The sequence below is a fragment of the Scyliorhinus canicula genome, chromosome 4 (assembly GCF_902713615.1).
Source record: "Scyliorhinus canicula chromosome 4, sScyCan1.1, whole genome shotgun sequence".
In the NCBI taxonomy this organism is placed as follows: Eukaryota; Metazoa; Chordata; class Chondrichthyes; order Carcharhiniformes; family Scyliorhinidae; genus Scyliorhinus; species Scyliorhinus canicula.
Window position 1 is genome coordinate 150,583,553 of NC_052149.1, and position 15,443 is coordinate 150,598,995.

The 15,443-nt window shown below is 46.5% G+C and overlaps 1 protein-coding gene across 3 annotated transcripts in view; it reads left to right on the top strand.

The window, feature by feature from the left end:
• The first annotated feature begins 5,031 nt into the window (after nt 1-5,031).
• LOC119965075 (fibroblast growth factor receptor-like 1) overlaps nt 5,032-15,443 on the top strand; it is a 192,309-nt gene continuing 181,897 nt past the window's right edge. The window contains exons 1-2 of one of the 3 annotated variants that reach the window (XM_038795338.1): nt 5,032-5,499; nt 11,643-11,745. In XM_038795338.1, the coding sequence (XP_038651266.1) occupies nt 11,685-11,745 (61 nt within the window). In that variant the 5' untranslated portion in view covers nt 5,032-5,499; nt 11,643-11,684. Of the gene's footprint in view, nt 5,500-5,740; nt 5,840-11,641; nt 11,753-15,443 lie in introns of those variants that run through there. The other 2 variants (XM_038795339.1, XM_038795341.1) reach the window with 2 other exon arrangements.

The window sequence follows — 15,443 nt, forward strand, 5'->3', positions numbered from 1 at the left end:
AATAGAACTGAAGGCAGTCTTTCATCTTCCCTTCTATTTGGTCACCATACCCGCTGGGCTACAACACAAAAATCAAGGCTGGCACGACAGATCCACACCGAGACAGTGCTCATAGAGAGTCATAGACATTTTACAGCACAGACAGACCCATCGTGTCCACACCAGCCATTAAGCGCAGACGGAAGTGCCGTCTTTCGGATGAGAACTTAAACCCAGGTCCCATCTACCCACCCAGGTGGATGTAAATGACCCTTGGCACCGTTCCAAAGGAAAGTAAAAGTGTTAGTTCTGGGATCTGAGCCAAATTTTATTCCCCCAATCAACACTGCAAAAATAAATAATCTAGTCATTAAATGTTGCTGTTTGTGAGGCTTGCGATGGGCAAATTGATTGCCACGTCATCTATATAGCACAGTGGTTAGTACTGTTGCTTCACAGTGCCAGGGTCCCAGGTTTGATTCCTGACTTGGGTCACTGTGCGGAGTCTGCACATTCTCCCCGTGTCTGCGTGGGTTTCCTGCGGGTGCTCCGGTTTCCTCCCACAGTCCAAAGATGTGCAGGTTAGGTGGATTGGCCGTGATAAATTGCCCTTAGTGTCCAAAATTGCCGTCAGTGTTGGGTGGGGTTACTGGGTTATGGGGATAGGGTGGAGGTGTTGACCTCGGGTAGGGTGCTCTTTCCAAGAGCCGGTGCAGACTAGATGGGCCGAGTGGCCTCCTTCTGCACTGTAAATTCTATAATTAAGTCCCAAAAGGCGTGCTTAATAGGTGAATTGAACATTCTGAATTCTCCCTCGGTGTACCCTGCGCCAGAGTGTGACGACCGGGGGATTTTCACAGTAACTTCATTGCAGTGTCAATGTAACCCTACCTGTGACACTAATAAATATTATTATTATATTGATTATACTTCAATTGTACTTAATTGGGGCAGCACGGTGGCGCAGTGGGTTAGCCCTGTTGCCTCACAGCGCCGAGGTCCCAGGTTCAATCCCGGCTCCGGGTCACTGTCTGTGTGGAGTTTGCACATTCTCCCCGTGTCTGCGTGGGTTTCGCCCCCACAACCCAAAGATGTGCAGGGTAGGTGGATTGGCCACACTAGATTGCCCCTTAATTGGAAGAAATTAATTGGGTACTCTAAAATTTAAAAAATACATATTTAAAAAAAAAAAAAAAAAAAAAAAAAATTGTACTTAATTGATTATAAAGCATTTTGGAACATCTTATGGGTGTGGAGGGTGGTATATAAATAAAAGTCTTATTTTCTTTCTTTCCTTTCTGAGGACTAGGGGCTTTTCACAGTAACTTCATTGAAGCCTACTTGTGGCAATAAGCAATTATTATTATTATCTTAAACCATAGTGTGCTATAATAGATCTCTGAACCACATTAGCTTCCTCTGAATTTTCAATAGCTCCCCCCGCCCCCCCCAAGTGGAAATTCCTAAGTCGTATTAATGAGCCATTCAACTGTGGTGAATACACAACCAAACCAAACTCCACCCTCACCCAACATTCACCCAGGTGTGCCTCCCAGAAACAGAGATCCACCTGATGTTTCCCTTCGTGACCGTGCACGGAACAGGCCGTGGACAGAACCTGAGATCTTGATCAACCCTTTGAACACCAGAGAGTTCAGCAGAGGTGAGAATACCTTAAGACAATTAAAAATATGGAATTAACTTGATCAGTGAGAAGATCCCAGGTTCAAGTTTTACCCCAGACCGAGGTAATTCATGACAGCTATCCTAGAATTGGACTAGACATAGCCTCAAGGTAGCTGAGCTATGGAGGTGGGTCCATGGGGGGTGGTTTCCGGGGGCAACTCCTGCCCGTCTGCCCCACCGACAACCCGTAACTCCCACTCACCATAGAGGCCTCTCACCGTGCAGCTGAGTGCTATTGCTAATAGGGAATTGGCAATCGTAGTTAAGTGGATTCCCGTGGATAGGTATGCCATGTAGCATGTGGGAGTTATTGCCTAGCATCCCAATGAGACCGTGATGCCTGGACACTGCCTGAGCACTGCAGGAGGCAACACCCTAAGAAGTCTTGCAACACCAGGTTAAAGTCCAACAGGTTTGTTACAAACACTAGCTTTCGGAGCACTAGTGTTTGTAACAAACCTGTTGGACTTTAACCTGGTGTTGTAAGACTTCTTACTGTGCTCACCCCAGTCCACCGCCGGCATCTCCACATCGAGGCAACACCAAGAAAGCAGCAGCCAACATCCGAATACCCAGAGGCTAGGCCCCAGCACCGGGGATATTTTGGCGACCAGAGTGTGGGTGTCTGCACCGGGGAGGGGACCAGCGCCTGGTCCAGGTAACGTTACTTGCGGGTATCTGGGGTACAGTGTGTGGGATCCAGTGAACAAGTGCCCCACTGCGGTGATCGATGTGGAGATCCAAGGCGCATGCGGCCACATGGGATGGCATTGAGCGGTGCATCGGACTCCTCAAGATGTGATTCCGATGCCTCGACCATTCTTGTGGTGCATTACAGTACACCCCCCAGAGGGTCGCCCGCTTTGTGGTGGTCTGCTGTGTCCTCTACAACCTGGCATAGCAGTGGGGCGACATGCTGGAGCTGGAGGGGGAGGAACATGTGGCTACCTCCGAGGGGTAGGGGGACGAGGCGTGGGGCTGGAGGATGAGCCCGGGAGGGACCCCAGGACCAGCCAGAGGATTGAGGACAGGTGGCAATGGCAAGGGTCCAGGAAGCCCAGACGGCCAGGGTTGCCCTCGTCCTCGCCCGCGTCACATAGGACGTGGCCTCATCCGTCATTCCCCCTCTCGCCAACGCCCCCCGCTCCCATCCCTCAGCCTTCCTCCTTCTCCCTCAGATTCCACACCTCTCCTTCACCCTCCTCCCCCCCCCCCCCCCCCCCCCATCGCAATTCCTCACCCTCCCACCCTCTGTGCATCAATCCAGTGTGCTGGGGCTGTCGGCGCTGTCAGTGAGTCACTATTGAAGGCAGGGGGGGGTGATGATAACCCGCTGAGAGCTGAGTGCTGGTGTGATGCCATTGCCTCAATCTGCTTAGCCTTCCGTGTTCTACCACTGCGTCTAGGTGTGTCCTCAGAACGACCTGCTGTGCCGGCCTGTTTTGGGTGCTGACTCCGAGACTCACCGTTGTCAGTGGGGTGGGCCTTGGGGGAGAGAGTGGCCACCATCGCCACTCCACAGGGTGGCTCCGGGTTGACATCCAGCATCATCCCCTCCCGGTGGGTGCCTATAGGGCTGTGGGGTTCACCTCTGGATTTGGCTCCAGCTGCCCCTGCGTCATCTGGCTCTGCCAGCCCTCGCAGCTCCCCAATGTCGCCAGCATAGTGGCAACGCCCTCGGTGGTGTTCCTCAGTGACTGGGACATGCTCTGCAGCGTCTCAGCTACGTTACCTGAGACTGGGACATGTCCTGCAGCACTTTAGATATGCCCACATGGGATTTGGAGGCATCGCCTAGCGAATGGGACGTGCTCTGGAGGGTCACGGCAAATCCTGAGACTAGGACTAGCCTCATTAAGGTCCGCCCAGTGGTGGATCACGTCCCCTAGCGACTGGGACACGCTGTTGAGATGCTCAGCCAAGGCGTCACTGACTGAGCTACGCCTTGGGCACCTCCACTCATGCCGCTGACGTCGTGCACCAGGCTCTCCATGGCGGTCGCCACCTTAGCAGTGTTGGCCTCAGTGCTACACTTTGCCGCAGCATCTGCACCCGTAGCCGCTAGGACTCCTCCAATCGGCTATGGACTTGCTGGAGTGTGGCAACATTGGAGCTCCCATTCGAGGTGTTCTCATGGGAGGCAGGGGTTGGGGAGGGGGGACCAACCTGGGAGGGCCACCGCCATCGGATGGAGGCTCTGCGGGAGAATGGGCATGTGGTTAGTGGGAGGGATGGGTCAGTCGGGATGGCATTAACAGCTCACGTGTGACAGGTCATCTGGGCAGGAACCAGTGCAGCCTCATCTCTGGCATAAACCAATCTCTATGTTGGTGACAGATCTGTCTTCGGCCACTCCCTGCGATCTTCAGGTCCCGTTTCTTATAGGGGGTGAGGACTCTGATGTCCGCACCCCACCGCCCGTCTTGGCCCTCTCCCATCTATCGTGGGCCAACTTCTCCTGCAGGGACACAGAGAGGGCATCGTTAACTGCATGCATCGTTCATCGCAGAGTTTGCAGGGACATGGGAGGAGGAAGGGGCTCGGGGGGACATGGGTTCTTGGGCGTTCAGCAGGAGTGGTTGGGGGAGACTGACCATATGAGGGGGGGAAGTATGTGGTGGGGGGGGAAGTATGTGCTGGGGGGGAAGTATGTGGTGGGGGGGGAAGTATGTGGTGGGGGGAGGCATCATGGGCAACACTGCTGGACATGGGTGGACCGGTGGACAGAATGGTGCTGGGCGGGGTGGTGCCAGGCACATACTGGGGGAGGGGCAGGGGGGGTCGGAGGTCCGGTGCTAACTCACCCATGCAGCTCAATGGAGGGGATTGATCTTCTTGCAGAACTGGGTGCCGGTCCTCCTGGTCACAGTCCGAGAGCTGACGGCTGCTGCCACTTCTTCCCAGGCAGCACTGGCTGCCCTGTGGCAGACCCTCTGAGACCCTCGTGGGAACAGGGCATCATGTCTGGCCTTGTCCTCATGGAGTAATCTGCCCAGGTCGACATCCCCGAATGGTGGGGCTCAGCGGCATGGCAGAGAGCTGTGTGGGGTTGACTGTGCAGGAGCGGTTTAAGTGCTGCTCTCCTTTGTTAGCGGGGGTCTGTGAGAGGGGTCCCAGCGAATCAGCCCGTGGGGCCTTCTCATACGGGCCAATTAACATTTTATAGAGGTGACGGCCTCGTCGGGCTGCGCGTCGGGAAGCTCGGGGCAGTTCTCGCTCACCACCACGCTTAAAAAACTTTTGGGTTAAATGGCGCCCTCTATCTCTATCCAGTGTTGCCACTCACCTCGAGTGCATTGGTAATGACTCAAAGCTGCCAGCAGAGGGCGGCGGACATCAAAAGTTGCAATCTGATTGGTGAAAAGTTTCCAGGCGCGATGAAAGTTTGAGGAGTTTGAGGCTGGTCCAACAGTGTGTCCGGCACCGCCAACCTGACACGGAGGAATAATATCGGCCTGCAATCTCAGGGACAGAACTCCGTGTATATATAGAAAAACAAAATCAGTCATGACTGATGCCAGCGAAGCCTTTCAAATTGGGAAACTCTGAGAGGGCCGTCCAAGGGATATCTGTGACCGTCAAGGGATCTTTACAGTGACAGTTATATCGATCTCTTCACCGACAAAAAGATCCTGGAAATTAATAACCCCTTTTATAAAACATACATGTACTGAAAGTTACAACACTCCAGCCTTATGTTTTAAAAACATTTGTTTTAGAATTGGAAGCTTGTTTGCCATGCCTGCACCAGGACAGCGATGGATTGATTGATCTGTGGTAAAAGTGTAAGTTTGATGGAAAATCGTTTGAACTGGTGGGTGCAGACATTGTGGGGTAAGTTATGTTTTTTTTAAAAGATAATTTGAGTGTTCACAGTTTGTTTTAAGGATAAGAATGTGTGTGTGAAGAGAGTGAGAGAAACAGATGCACAGACAGACATGGTGAGTTCGAGAGAAGTGGAGATTGAGGGGGAAACAGACAAACATCAAGGAGAGGATGAGGCAGAAGATGCACGGAAGTAGAGAGAAGCGGACAGAGAAATAGGGGAGCAGAGACGAAAAGGAGAGGGGAATGAGAGACAGAGAAATATGCATGAAAGGGAGAGAGAGGGAGAAAGATATACATTAAGTGGCAAAGAAGGAACCTTGGAGCACGGGGAATATCAGGAGTTAAGGTGAACTTTTCCAAACTCTCTGGTACCTCCTGGATAATGTAAATCTAATGCAGCTGGATACAATTGAGAATAAAGGAGGTCCTTTACTCAATGCCCTGGGAGTGGAAAGATTTAAACTGTGCACAAAAAGCTACTATTCTTGCAGTGATTTTTTTAAGTGATTTAAATAATGCTGAAAACACTCCATGCTTGTTCTTGGTATCATTAATATCAGCAGTCATATTTAGCTGTAATTTTAATTTCTGCACCTCAGCTTTTGCTGTTCAAAGTGTGGAAAAGGAAACCATCCAGACTTTCTTTTCTTTCTATTTGGTTAGGCACCAAAATTAATGTTTGGAAAAATATACTGGAAATCTGAGAAATAGAGAGTTTATATAAAGCTGCATTTCAAAGTGATTCCAACAGTTTGCCATTGAGGGATAAGTTATAGAGAAAATATCAATACCAGTCAGTGTTGTCAAGGAATGCTACAATGGTATATGAGAGTATATTGTTAGATATTAATAATTAATATATTGTATAATTTGTTAACATAATATATGAATCATTAGCATATATATATAAATAATATATTATCTTAATGAAATACATAAAGATCCTGAGAGGACTTGGTAGGGTTGATACTGAGATGTTTTCACTTGTGAGCAAGACAAACCTAGAGGACACAGTTTAAGAGCAAGGGTCTCCCTTTTAAAACAGAGGAGGAGAATTCTTTTTTCTCTGAGGGTCATTAGTATATGGAATTCTGTTCCCTAGAGAGCAATTGAAACTGGGTCATTGAATTGATTCAGGGCTAATACATTTTTGATAGGCAAGTGAGCCAAGGGTTATGGGGTGCAGATAGGAAAGTGGAGTTAAGACCATAACTAGATCAGCCATGATCTTATTGAATTGAGGAGCAGGCTCGCAGGGCTGAATGGTCTACTCTTGCTCCTAAGCCCAACTTTCCTATCCGAGAGTGTCACACTGAAGTCTGTGGGGCATGTGAGAAGGTGTTTTGATGAGAAGTGTGGCGTGTATGATAATGTTATAGTGAGGGGTATGGGGTGTGTGGGAGTGCTATGCTGTCAGCTATAAGGAGTATGAGAAAATGTCTCTGAATGTTGGAAGGTATATGACAGTTATAAGTGAGGATTTTGGAGAATATGAAAGAATATTATTGTGAGGGTTGTAGGATATATTGGAGAGTGATTATGTATACAGTACATCAGAGGTTTGCAATTAAGTGTTAAGGTATATCAGAACGCTTCAAAGAATGGTGTGTTTTATATCACTGTTGCAGGAAGAAATGCAGGAGATGTTAGTTAAAGTGAAGCTGTGATGTATATCTATAAGTGTGGGTATGGTTATATTAAAGAGTGAAGCTGTGGTATATATCCATAAGTGTGGGTATGGTTATATTAAAGAGTGAAGCTGTGGTATATATCTAAGTGTATATATTAAAGAGTGAAGCAGAGTGCCATTGAACATATGAAATGGTTACAGTGGTGGCTATATATCCCAACATTCTATTTTTGTTACTAAAGTTAATTGCAGTGCCCTATAATTCATAACATTTTGAATATTACATATCACACTATTATAGACTTATCTTAACACTGTACTACATTAATTTAAAAGGAAACATGTGAGCTTTGGGATGTCCTGAGGCCATGAAGTACATTTTAGAAATGGAAGTCTATTGTTCTTTATAACACTTCTGTGATATAGAATCATACCACAGTAAACTCTGTAATATTGCTGTAAAACACTATTAAATATAGTATGATTTATGCTTCTTGCATTTAGAGGATAGGGTTGTATTTATCATACAAATAAAACAGCTCTGTATAATATATATAATGATATATAATATATTGGATACAATATTGGTCAATATGTTACAATGTGTAATATAGAATATTGCTTGATGTTATATACAGTAACACTGCTCCGCTGTATTATAGTCATGCTGCTATTTGTATTATGTATAATATTGCTCATGCCTTATGTAGAGTAATAAATCTGTTCTAGCCAAGCCATGTATAAAAATGGACTTACATTTATGGGATGGTTTTCATGACCTTGGGACTTCCCAAAGGGCTTTACAGCCAATTAAGTACTTTTGAAGAGTTGTAATGCAGGAAATGCAGCAGCCAATTTGTTCATAGCAAGCTCCCACAAACACCAATGAGATAATTGAATATGTAATCTGTTTGCGTGATGTTATTCGAGCAATAAATACTGCCTAGCTCATTAAGAGATATTCCCTGCTCTTTGAATAGTGCGGCAGGATCTTTTAAGTCCAGCTGAGAGGGCAGGCGAGTCCACGGTTTAGCATTTCATCTGAAAGAGAGCACCTCTTATGGTGATGCATTCCCTTAGTACTGCACTGGAATGTCAGCATAGATTTCGCACTCAAACCTCTGGAGTGGAGCTTGAACCCACAACCTTCTAAGTTGGAAGCAAGAATCCGACCTTTAAGTAAATATCTTACCGGTCGGTACTACATATTATGTCTCTCTCCATGTTACATATAATAGCAGTGCTCCGTAGACAATAGTCACCCTGGTCTATATAGATACATGGTTTTATGTACCACATATAACAACATAACTATTTTACAAAATGTAACACAGTTCAACAATAGGGAGAAACCGTTCTGTCTATTATAGTAAATCCGCTCAGTATGAAGAATGACAATTCTTTTGCAATTATAAAATTATCATTGCGTCTCAGAATCTCAGGATATTTTGCAGCCATAAAGTACTGCTTTTAGTTATACTCGAGGCAATGCTCTGCATTAAATGCTGCTTTGGATGTTTCAGGGTGATATATATAATTTCACAGCTCCATAGTAAAGCACATGTTATATACACAGTAGAACGGCACTGTATTGTATAGAGTAACATAGCTCTGTATTATCTACATAAATACTACAGCGTACATTATATACAGTATATTGCCTACAGTAACACTGCTCTGTTATATACAGTAACACATTCTATTATATAGAGGAACACAGCTTTTATCCAGTAATAGTGTCCTGTATTGTATGGCAGCGTTGTTATATGCATTAGAGATATACTAGAGAGTTATATACTAGAGAGAGTGCAGAGGAGATTTACTGGAATGATACCAGGAATGAGGAATTTTAGATACATGGAAAGATTAGAGATATTGGGCTTGTTCTCCTTGGAGCAGAGAAGATTAAGAGGTGACCTTATTGAGGTGTTCGTAGAATTTACAGTGCAGAAAGAGGCCATTCGGCCCATCGAGTCTGCACCGGCTCTTGGAAAGAGCACCCTACCCAAGGTCAACACCTCCACCCTATCTCTATAACCCAGTAACCCCACCCAACACTAAGGGCAATTTTGGACACTAAGGGCAATTTAGCATGGCCAATCCACCTAACCAGCACATCTTTGGACTGTGGGAGGAAACCGGAGCACCCGGAGGAAACCCACACACACACGGGGAGAATGTGCAGACTCCGCACAGACAGTGACCCAAGCCGGAATCGAACCTTGGACCCTGGAGCTGTGAAGCAATTGTGCTATCCACAATGCTACCGTGCTGCCGTGTTCAACATTCTCAACAAGTTTGACAGGGTAAAGAAGAATATTCTGTTTCCACTGGTTGGTAAGTAAGTCAGTGACAAGTGTTCACAATTTCAAGCTGGTCAGCAAGAGAGCGAGGAGTGAGATGAGGAGAAACTTCTTTACTCAGAGAGTTGTTGGGATTTGGAATGGGCTACCTGGGAGAGTGGTGGAGGCAGATTTCATAGGAGATTTCAAAAGAGCTGGATATATATTTGAAAGTGATGAATTTAAAGGTCTATGGAGATAGGGCTGGGGAATGGGACTAGGTAGGACGCTTTTTCGGAAGCCAGTGCAAACATGATGGGCTGAATGGCCTCCTTCTGTGCTGTAACATTCTATGATGCTACTATACACAGTGGGTGTGATCTAACCAAAATAAAACAAGAGTGCCGTTCTGGACTGGATTAGCAGGGTAGTTTCCAGTTGTTGTAGCGCCAGGAACAGCTCCGCTATCTATCAGCACTCTGTCTTGGTTTCGTGCCCCGGTGGGAAATGCCCCACCGAGGCCGCACTTCGCCACATTTCTGACGAGCGGAGCTCCTCGATGCAGGAAGGGATCGGGATGCCCCTGCCATTCCCAAACTAACCTGTTGGGGGTCCTCAGGCCAGCCGCACCTCACCTCCCATGGGCAGGGCACTCCTGGGCCTGATCCCTGGCATGGGCACAATGCCAGCTTGGCACTGCCACTCAGGCACCCTGGCAGTGTCCCTGCCATCCAAGCAGTGCCAGCTGGCACCCACATGCCACTGCCAGAGTGCCCAGGTAGCACTGCAAGGGTGCCAGGCTAGCAGTATCAAGGTGCCCGGGTGACACCAGCAGTGCCAGGGTGCCACCCTGCCCTGAGGACAAACACCCAAGGGCCTCTGATCACCTCGGAGACCCCCCCCTCAGGTACCGTTCCGCCAGCTTCCCATTTGTGGGGACTAGTACTGAAAGGCGCCTGGCTGGGGTCTACGAGCCTGGCGATCCAGCGAAGGCAGAGGTAAGTCAGCTTCTAAGACTTCACTCTGTGAGATTGGATCCTGCTCATTGTGGGCGGGATCCAGATCACAACATCTCGCGAGATCTGGTTAGATCTCCCATTGTGGGGAAGCCCAGGGGTGGCCTATCCCGGCATCTACCGGCCGCATTGTGTCCTCTTTCGGGGGCACCATGGCTGGTAGATCGCACCCAGTAACTGTTCAGTTTACCGTGTATCATAACACTGCTCTGTATTATATATAGAAATACAGCAACAATATATACAGCAGCATTGCTGTGCTCTATGTATTATATACTGTAACACTGCTGTGTTATATATAGTAATGTCATTTTTATGTATAATAAAACAGCCCCATATTATACGCAGTATCATTGCTCTGAGATATACACAATAAAATGTAGTATTTCTCATTAAATAATGGAGCAATCTCGAGGGCTACTCCTGTTTATTTTCTATGTTCCTATATACACAATATCTCTGGTAAAATTTTAAAAACACACCCCATACCCCCCGATTTAAAAACAGCTCAATTATGTACAGTATCACTGCTTCCTGTTATAGCTCTATTATCTGCTGTAACTCTATAGCCTAAGATTGCTCTGTTTAACATACAATTCCACTGCTCTGTTATAGGACAAAATAGCTCTCTATGTTACACAGTAATGCTGCCCTATACGTAACAGGGCAACACAGTGGTCAGCACTGTTGCTTCACAGTGCCAGGGTCCCAGGTTGAATCAGCACTGTTGCTTCACAGTGCCAGGGTCCCAGGTTCGATTCCTGGGCTTGGGTCACTGCCTGTGCGGATTCTGCACGTTCTCCCCGTGTCTGCGTGGGTTTCCTCCGGGTGCTCCGGTTCCCTCCCACAACTCCCGAAAGACGTGCTGTTAGGTAATTTGGGCATTCTGAATTCTCCCTCTGTGTACCCGAACAGGCGCCGGAATGTGGCAACTAGGGTCTTTTCACAGTAACTTCATTGCAGTGTTAATGTAAGCCTAATTGTGACGAAAAAGATTATTATTATAACAATGCCATTACTCCCCGTCACTGGCTTGTTAGCGGGATGTGTCAGAATGCATGTGGCCTAGACCAAGTAGACCAAGTAGTGGATGTTTGAGTGCCTCAGCTGCAACCCGCTGAAGCCAATGAGGGGTGGGTGTCTGATGAGGAATTCGGTGAAAACCCACACCAGAAAAAGGCAAGTCAACTGATTCTTATTCTTTTGCTTCATTTTCTCTAGCCTTGAGCAAACGGGTTGGTGTCGCGAGGCAGTAAGCTGAGGATGGATTTGCTGTATCTCCTTGCCTTTGCAATGATGTTTGGCCTGTGCAGTAGTGTGAGGGGTAAGTAGTAAGTATCTTTTTGGCTAAACATTAAGCTGCCGAGGTGAAAGACCGAGGTCCATATGTTGGACACTCCAGCAAGGTTCCAAAGGCCGACAAGGTAAATCATGAATTAGGAGTTAAATGTCAAGCTTTGGCCTTAAAAGCCTTTAGATTGTAATATCAAGGAGTTCTTGGGGGCAGGTTTAAGGAATGGGAGTTGATGGGGTGAGATTTCCTTTCAAAAGCTTTATGTAAAGTGGAGCGCTTGGAGGAAAACTGGGCAGGTGGAATTACACCCCCGTGACTGAACTCAATTCATTTTCTACCCTCTAACCTACATTGGACATTGCTGAGATCATCCTGCCCAGCCTTCTCCCCCCCCCCCCCCCTTACTCCCCCTCTCTGTTCTGCCCAGTAGCAAAGAGGAGAGACACATGAGGGGAGGAGTGGTGACCACTGTATGTATCATGTTTCAAGGTACCTTCTGCTAGTGAATCTGTTTCTTGTCCCGTGTTTCTGGTTTCCTTGTGCCGTTATGAGGCTGGTGAGTGGCCCACAACTAAGTTCAACGTTGTTCAGTGTGCCCAGCTGGCAAAATGTACCCTGCTAGCCCGATGCTGACTCTGAACCTGATCTCTTTTTAATATTTCTGGGATCTGGCCATCATTGGAGAGGCTGGTATTGATTGTGCATTTGTAGTTGCCCTTGCGAAGGAGGTGGTGAGCCACCTTTATGAACCATTGCAGTCAGTGTGGTGGTATTCCCACTGCTGTGGGCAGGGTCCTGGATTTTTTACCCCAAGATGATGAAAAGAATGGTAACATAATCCCACGTCATGATGGTGTGAGGCTTGCGAGATTTAAAGTCAGCGGCTGTAGGAGCATGAGAATCAGGAGCAGGAGTAGCTCCATTCAGCCACTCTTCCGCCAGTCGATAATGTCGTGGCTGATCTGATTACGCCCTTAGCTCCACTTTCCTGCCTGTCCCCTTGTTAATCAATGGGAGATTGGGAGTGATTAAATAACAAAAAGGATGACTGTAAGGCAATGAGGCCTGTGAGTGATGAACAACTATTTGAGCAAATGTCCCAAAGATTGTCACTGATAAAAAAAAAAGTGGATTTGATTTGTACAAAAGCCCCTCAGCACTGTACCAAAAAGCCTCTCTATATTATATACTCAAGTCCAACAGTGAGACATGAACCCACAACCTTCTGCCTTAGAGAGAGAGTGCCATCAACTGAATCAGGTCGCCATTAAACCAGGGGCTGGTTTAGCACACTGGGCTAAATAGCTGGCTTTTAAAGGCCAGAAGCACAGTTCAATTCTCATACCGGCCTCCCCGAACAGGCGCTGGAATGTGGCGACTAGGGGCTTTCTCAGTAACTTCATTGAAGCCTACTCATGACAATAAGCGATTTTCATTTTTTCCATTTCATTTAATTATATTGGTACGAACACCTCTATCCGGGTGACCTGTGATGGTGACCATTGGCAGTGGAATCAATGGAAATAAGTTAAGGGCCCACCTTGTGCTCTGTTCCTAAAGCAGTACGGATGGAAATGGTTGGGCATGGTCTTCTGGCAGAATTTGTGTAGTCTCCCTATTTATATTTATATTTAAGTATAAGTATATTTATTTCTAAGTAGGTTTCCAATCTGCAACACTCTAGCTAATTCCTGAAAATCTAACATTGGTAGATCTGGTCTTAGTGACTATGATGAGAGTTAGCAAACATTCTCAGGCTACAGGACAGTAACTGACTGGTAAAATAACTGCAGTCACTTTAGACCCATCCTCTTCCAACTGAGGCAATGGTAGGGAAGAGGACAGGTTCTCTCTGCTGTGAAAGAGTAAATAAACAAATTGTAAATTCCAGCTTAACATCCACTCATTGTTCGCTCACATTAAATTTGAAATAGGATTGTCTGTTTTTTGTAAAAGCTGCCTGAAACTCTTCTATGAACACTTAACGCAAATGCTGCACCTCTGAATTGTGCTTACAGGCTCCTGGAATTAAAATGGTCATAACTAGAACAAGGTAGAATAACCTCAGTCCACAAAGATGTCTTAGCAACACTTTCTCATGCTTCTTGGTGTTGCTCTTGTCCTTTTCACGTTGTCCAATGCTTGCTTTCACACTTGCCCTCTCATCTCACACTATAAGGTCTGGATTTTCTGGTCACAACGAAGGAATGATGTTCGCCATTCATTACCCTGACTGATGGCCATTGGCATTTCGCAGGCTTTTGAGTGGCAACTTTTGGAATCAAGAGATACCTCTCAATGTGGCATCTCTACAGGGGATCAGAGGCACCTGAGCAGGGCAAACAATTGCATCTCTCCTCAAACAATCAAATTGAAGAAACCTGGGCAGCAAAATAGCACAGTGGTTAGCACAGTTGTTTCACAGCTCCAGGGTCACAGGTTTGATTCCTGGCTTGGGTCACTGTCTGTGCAGAGTCTGCACGTTCTCCCCATGTCTGTGTGGGTTTCCTCTGGGTGCTCCGGTTTGCTCCATTTGTTCAAAGATGTGCAGGTTAGGTGGATTGGCTATGCTAAATTGCCTTTAGTGTCCAGAAAAGGCTAGGTGAGGTTAAGGGGATTGGGTGGAACTGTGGGGAAAGGGTGGAGGTGTGGGCTTGGGTAGGGTGCCCTCTGAATAACAAAATCCAATTAAATCAAACGCCCTTGGGTAGGGTGCCTAGAGGTGCCCTTTCGAAGGGCTGGTGCAGACACGATGGGCTGAACGGCCTCCTCCTGCACTGTAGTTTCTGTGAAAAAGTCGAAACCAAGAAGTATGAATTAGAATGTTTGATCTAAAATCATGTACAGAAAGAGAAGAAAAGGGGTGAAGAAAGAGAGATAATTTAAGAGAGAAATAATCAACTTTTAAAAATCTCCAAGAAATAAATTCTGAAGGAATGAGAATCCACATTTGTAAAATTATGTTTCAATGCCACAGAAGTTATTTTACATCCATTAATTCTTCTGACACCATTAGAAATGCGGCAGCTTTTTCTGGCATGTTTAGTGACTCCCTATAAATACAGCAACATCCTGCCCTTCATTTATTTTAATGCCTTGTGGTGTGGTATCAGTTTAGCAAGGCTTGTGTGGAGCAGGTCAAATCAGATAGTAGCTTTCAGATTTCCACATTTAACCATGTGTGTGTGGATGCTAAACGTTGCTCCATAATAATGGTAGCACTGATAGCCTTACCATTACTCTATTTCTCTTGCAAAAACAAGGTCTACGTCTAACCCTTGCACGCTCTAATTCTCTTCCAGTCTCTCCCTCCCTATGTATCTGCCTCATTTTCTATTTCTGTTTCTAGCCACTCTCTCAACATCCTCTTGCTATCCATCATTCTCGTTGCCCCTACTTCCCCCCCCCCCCCCCCCCCCCCCCCCCCATTGATACCTCTCACACAGTGCTGCACATTTGGACGCTGTAGTTCTGCCCAATCACTTCTTCTAATGTCAAAATGATTTCCAGTATGTAATAATTTCAAAACCTTTGTTTGAGATGCTCTGTGAGACAAGATGTTTCCAATGAAGCAATCCTGCAAATCTGAGGGCTATCTGTGATGACTGAAAAATATGAAGGCATATTTTTTATTTTGCCGTCCGTTGATTGATGTTTAGGATTTAATGAATGTTGGGATACCGGATCAGAGCCCAACTCTTGCTAAGATACCAACGAGAATCCCAAAC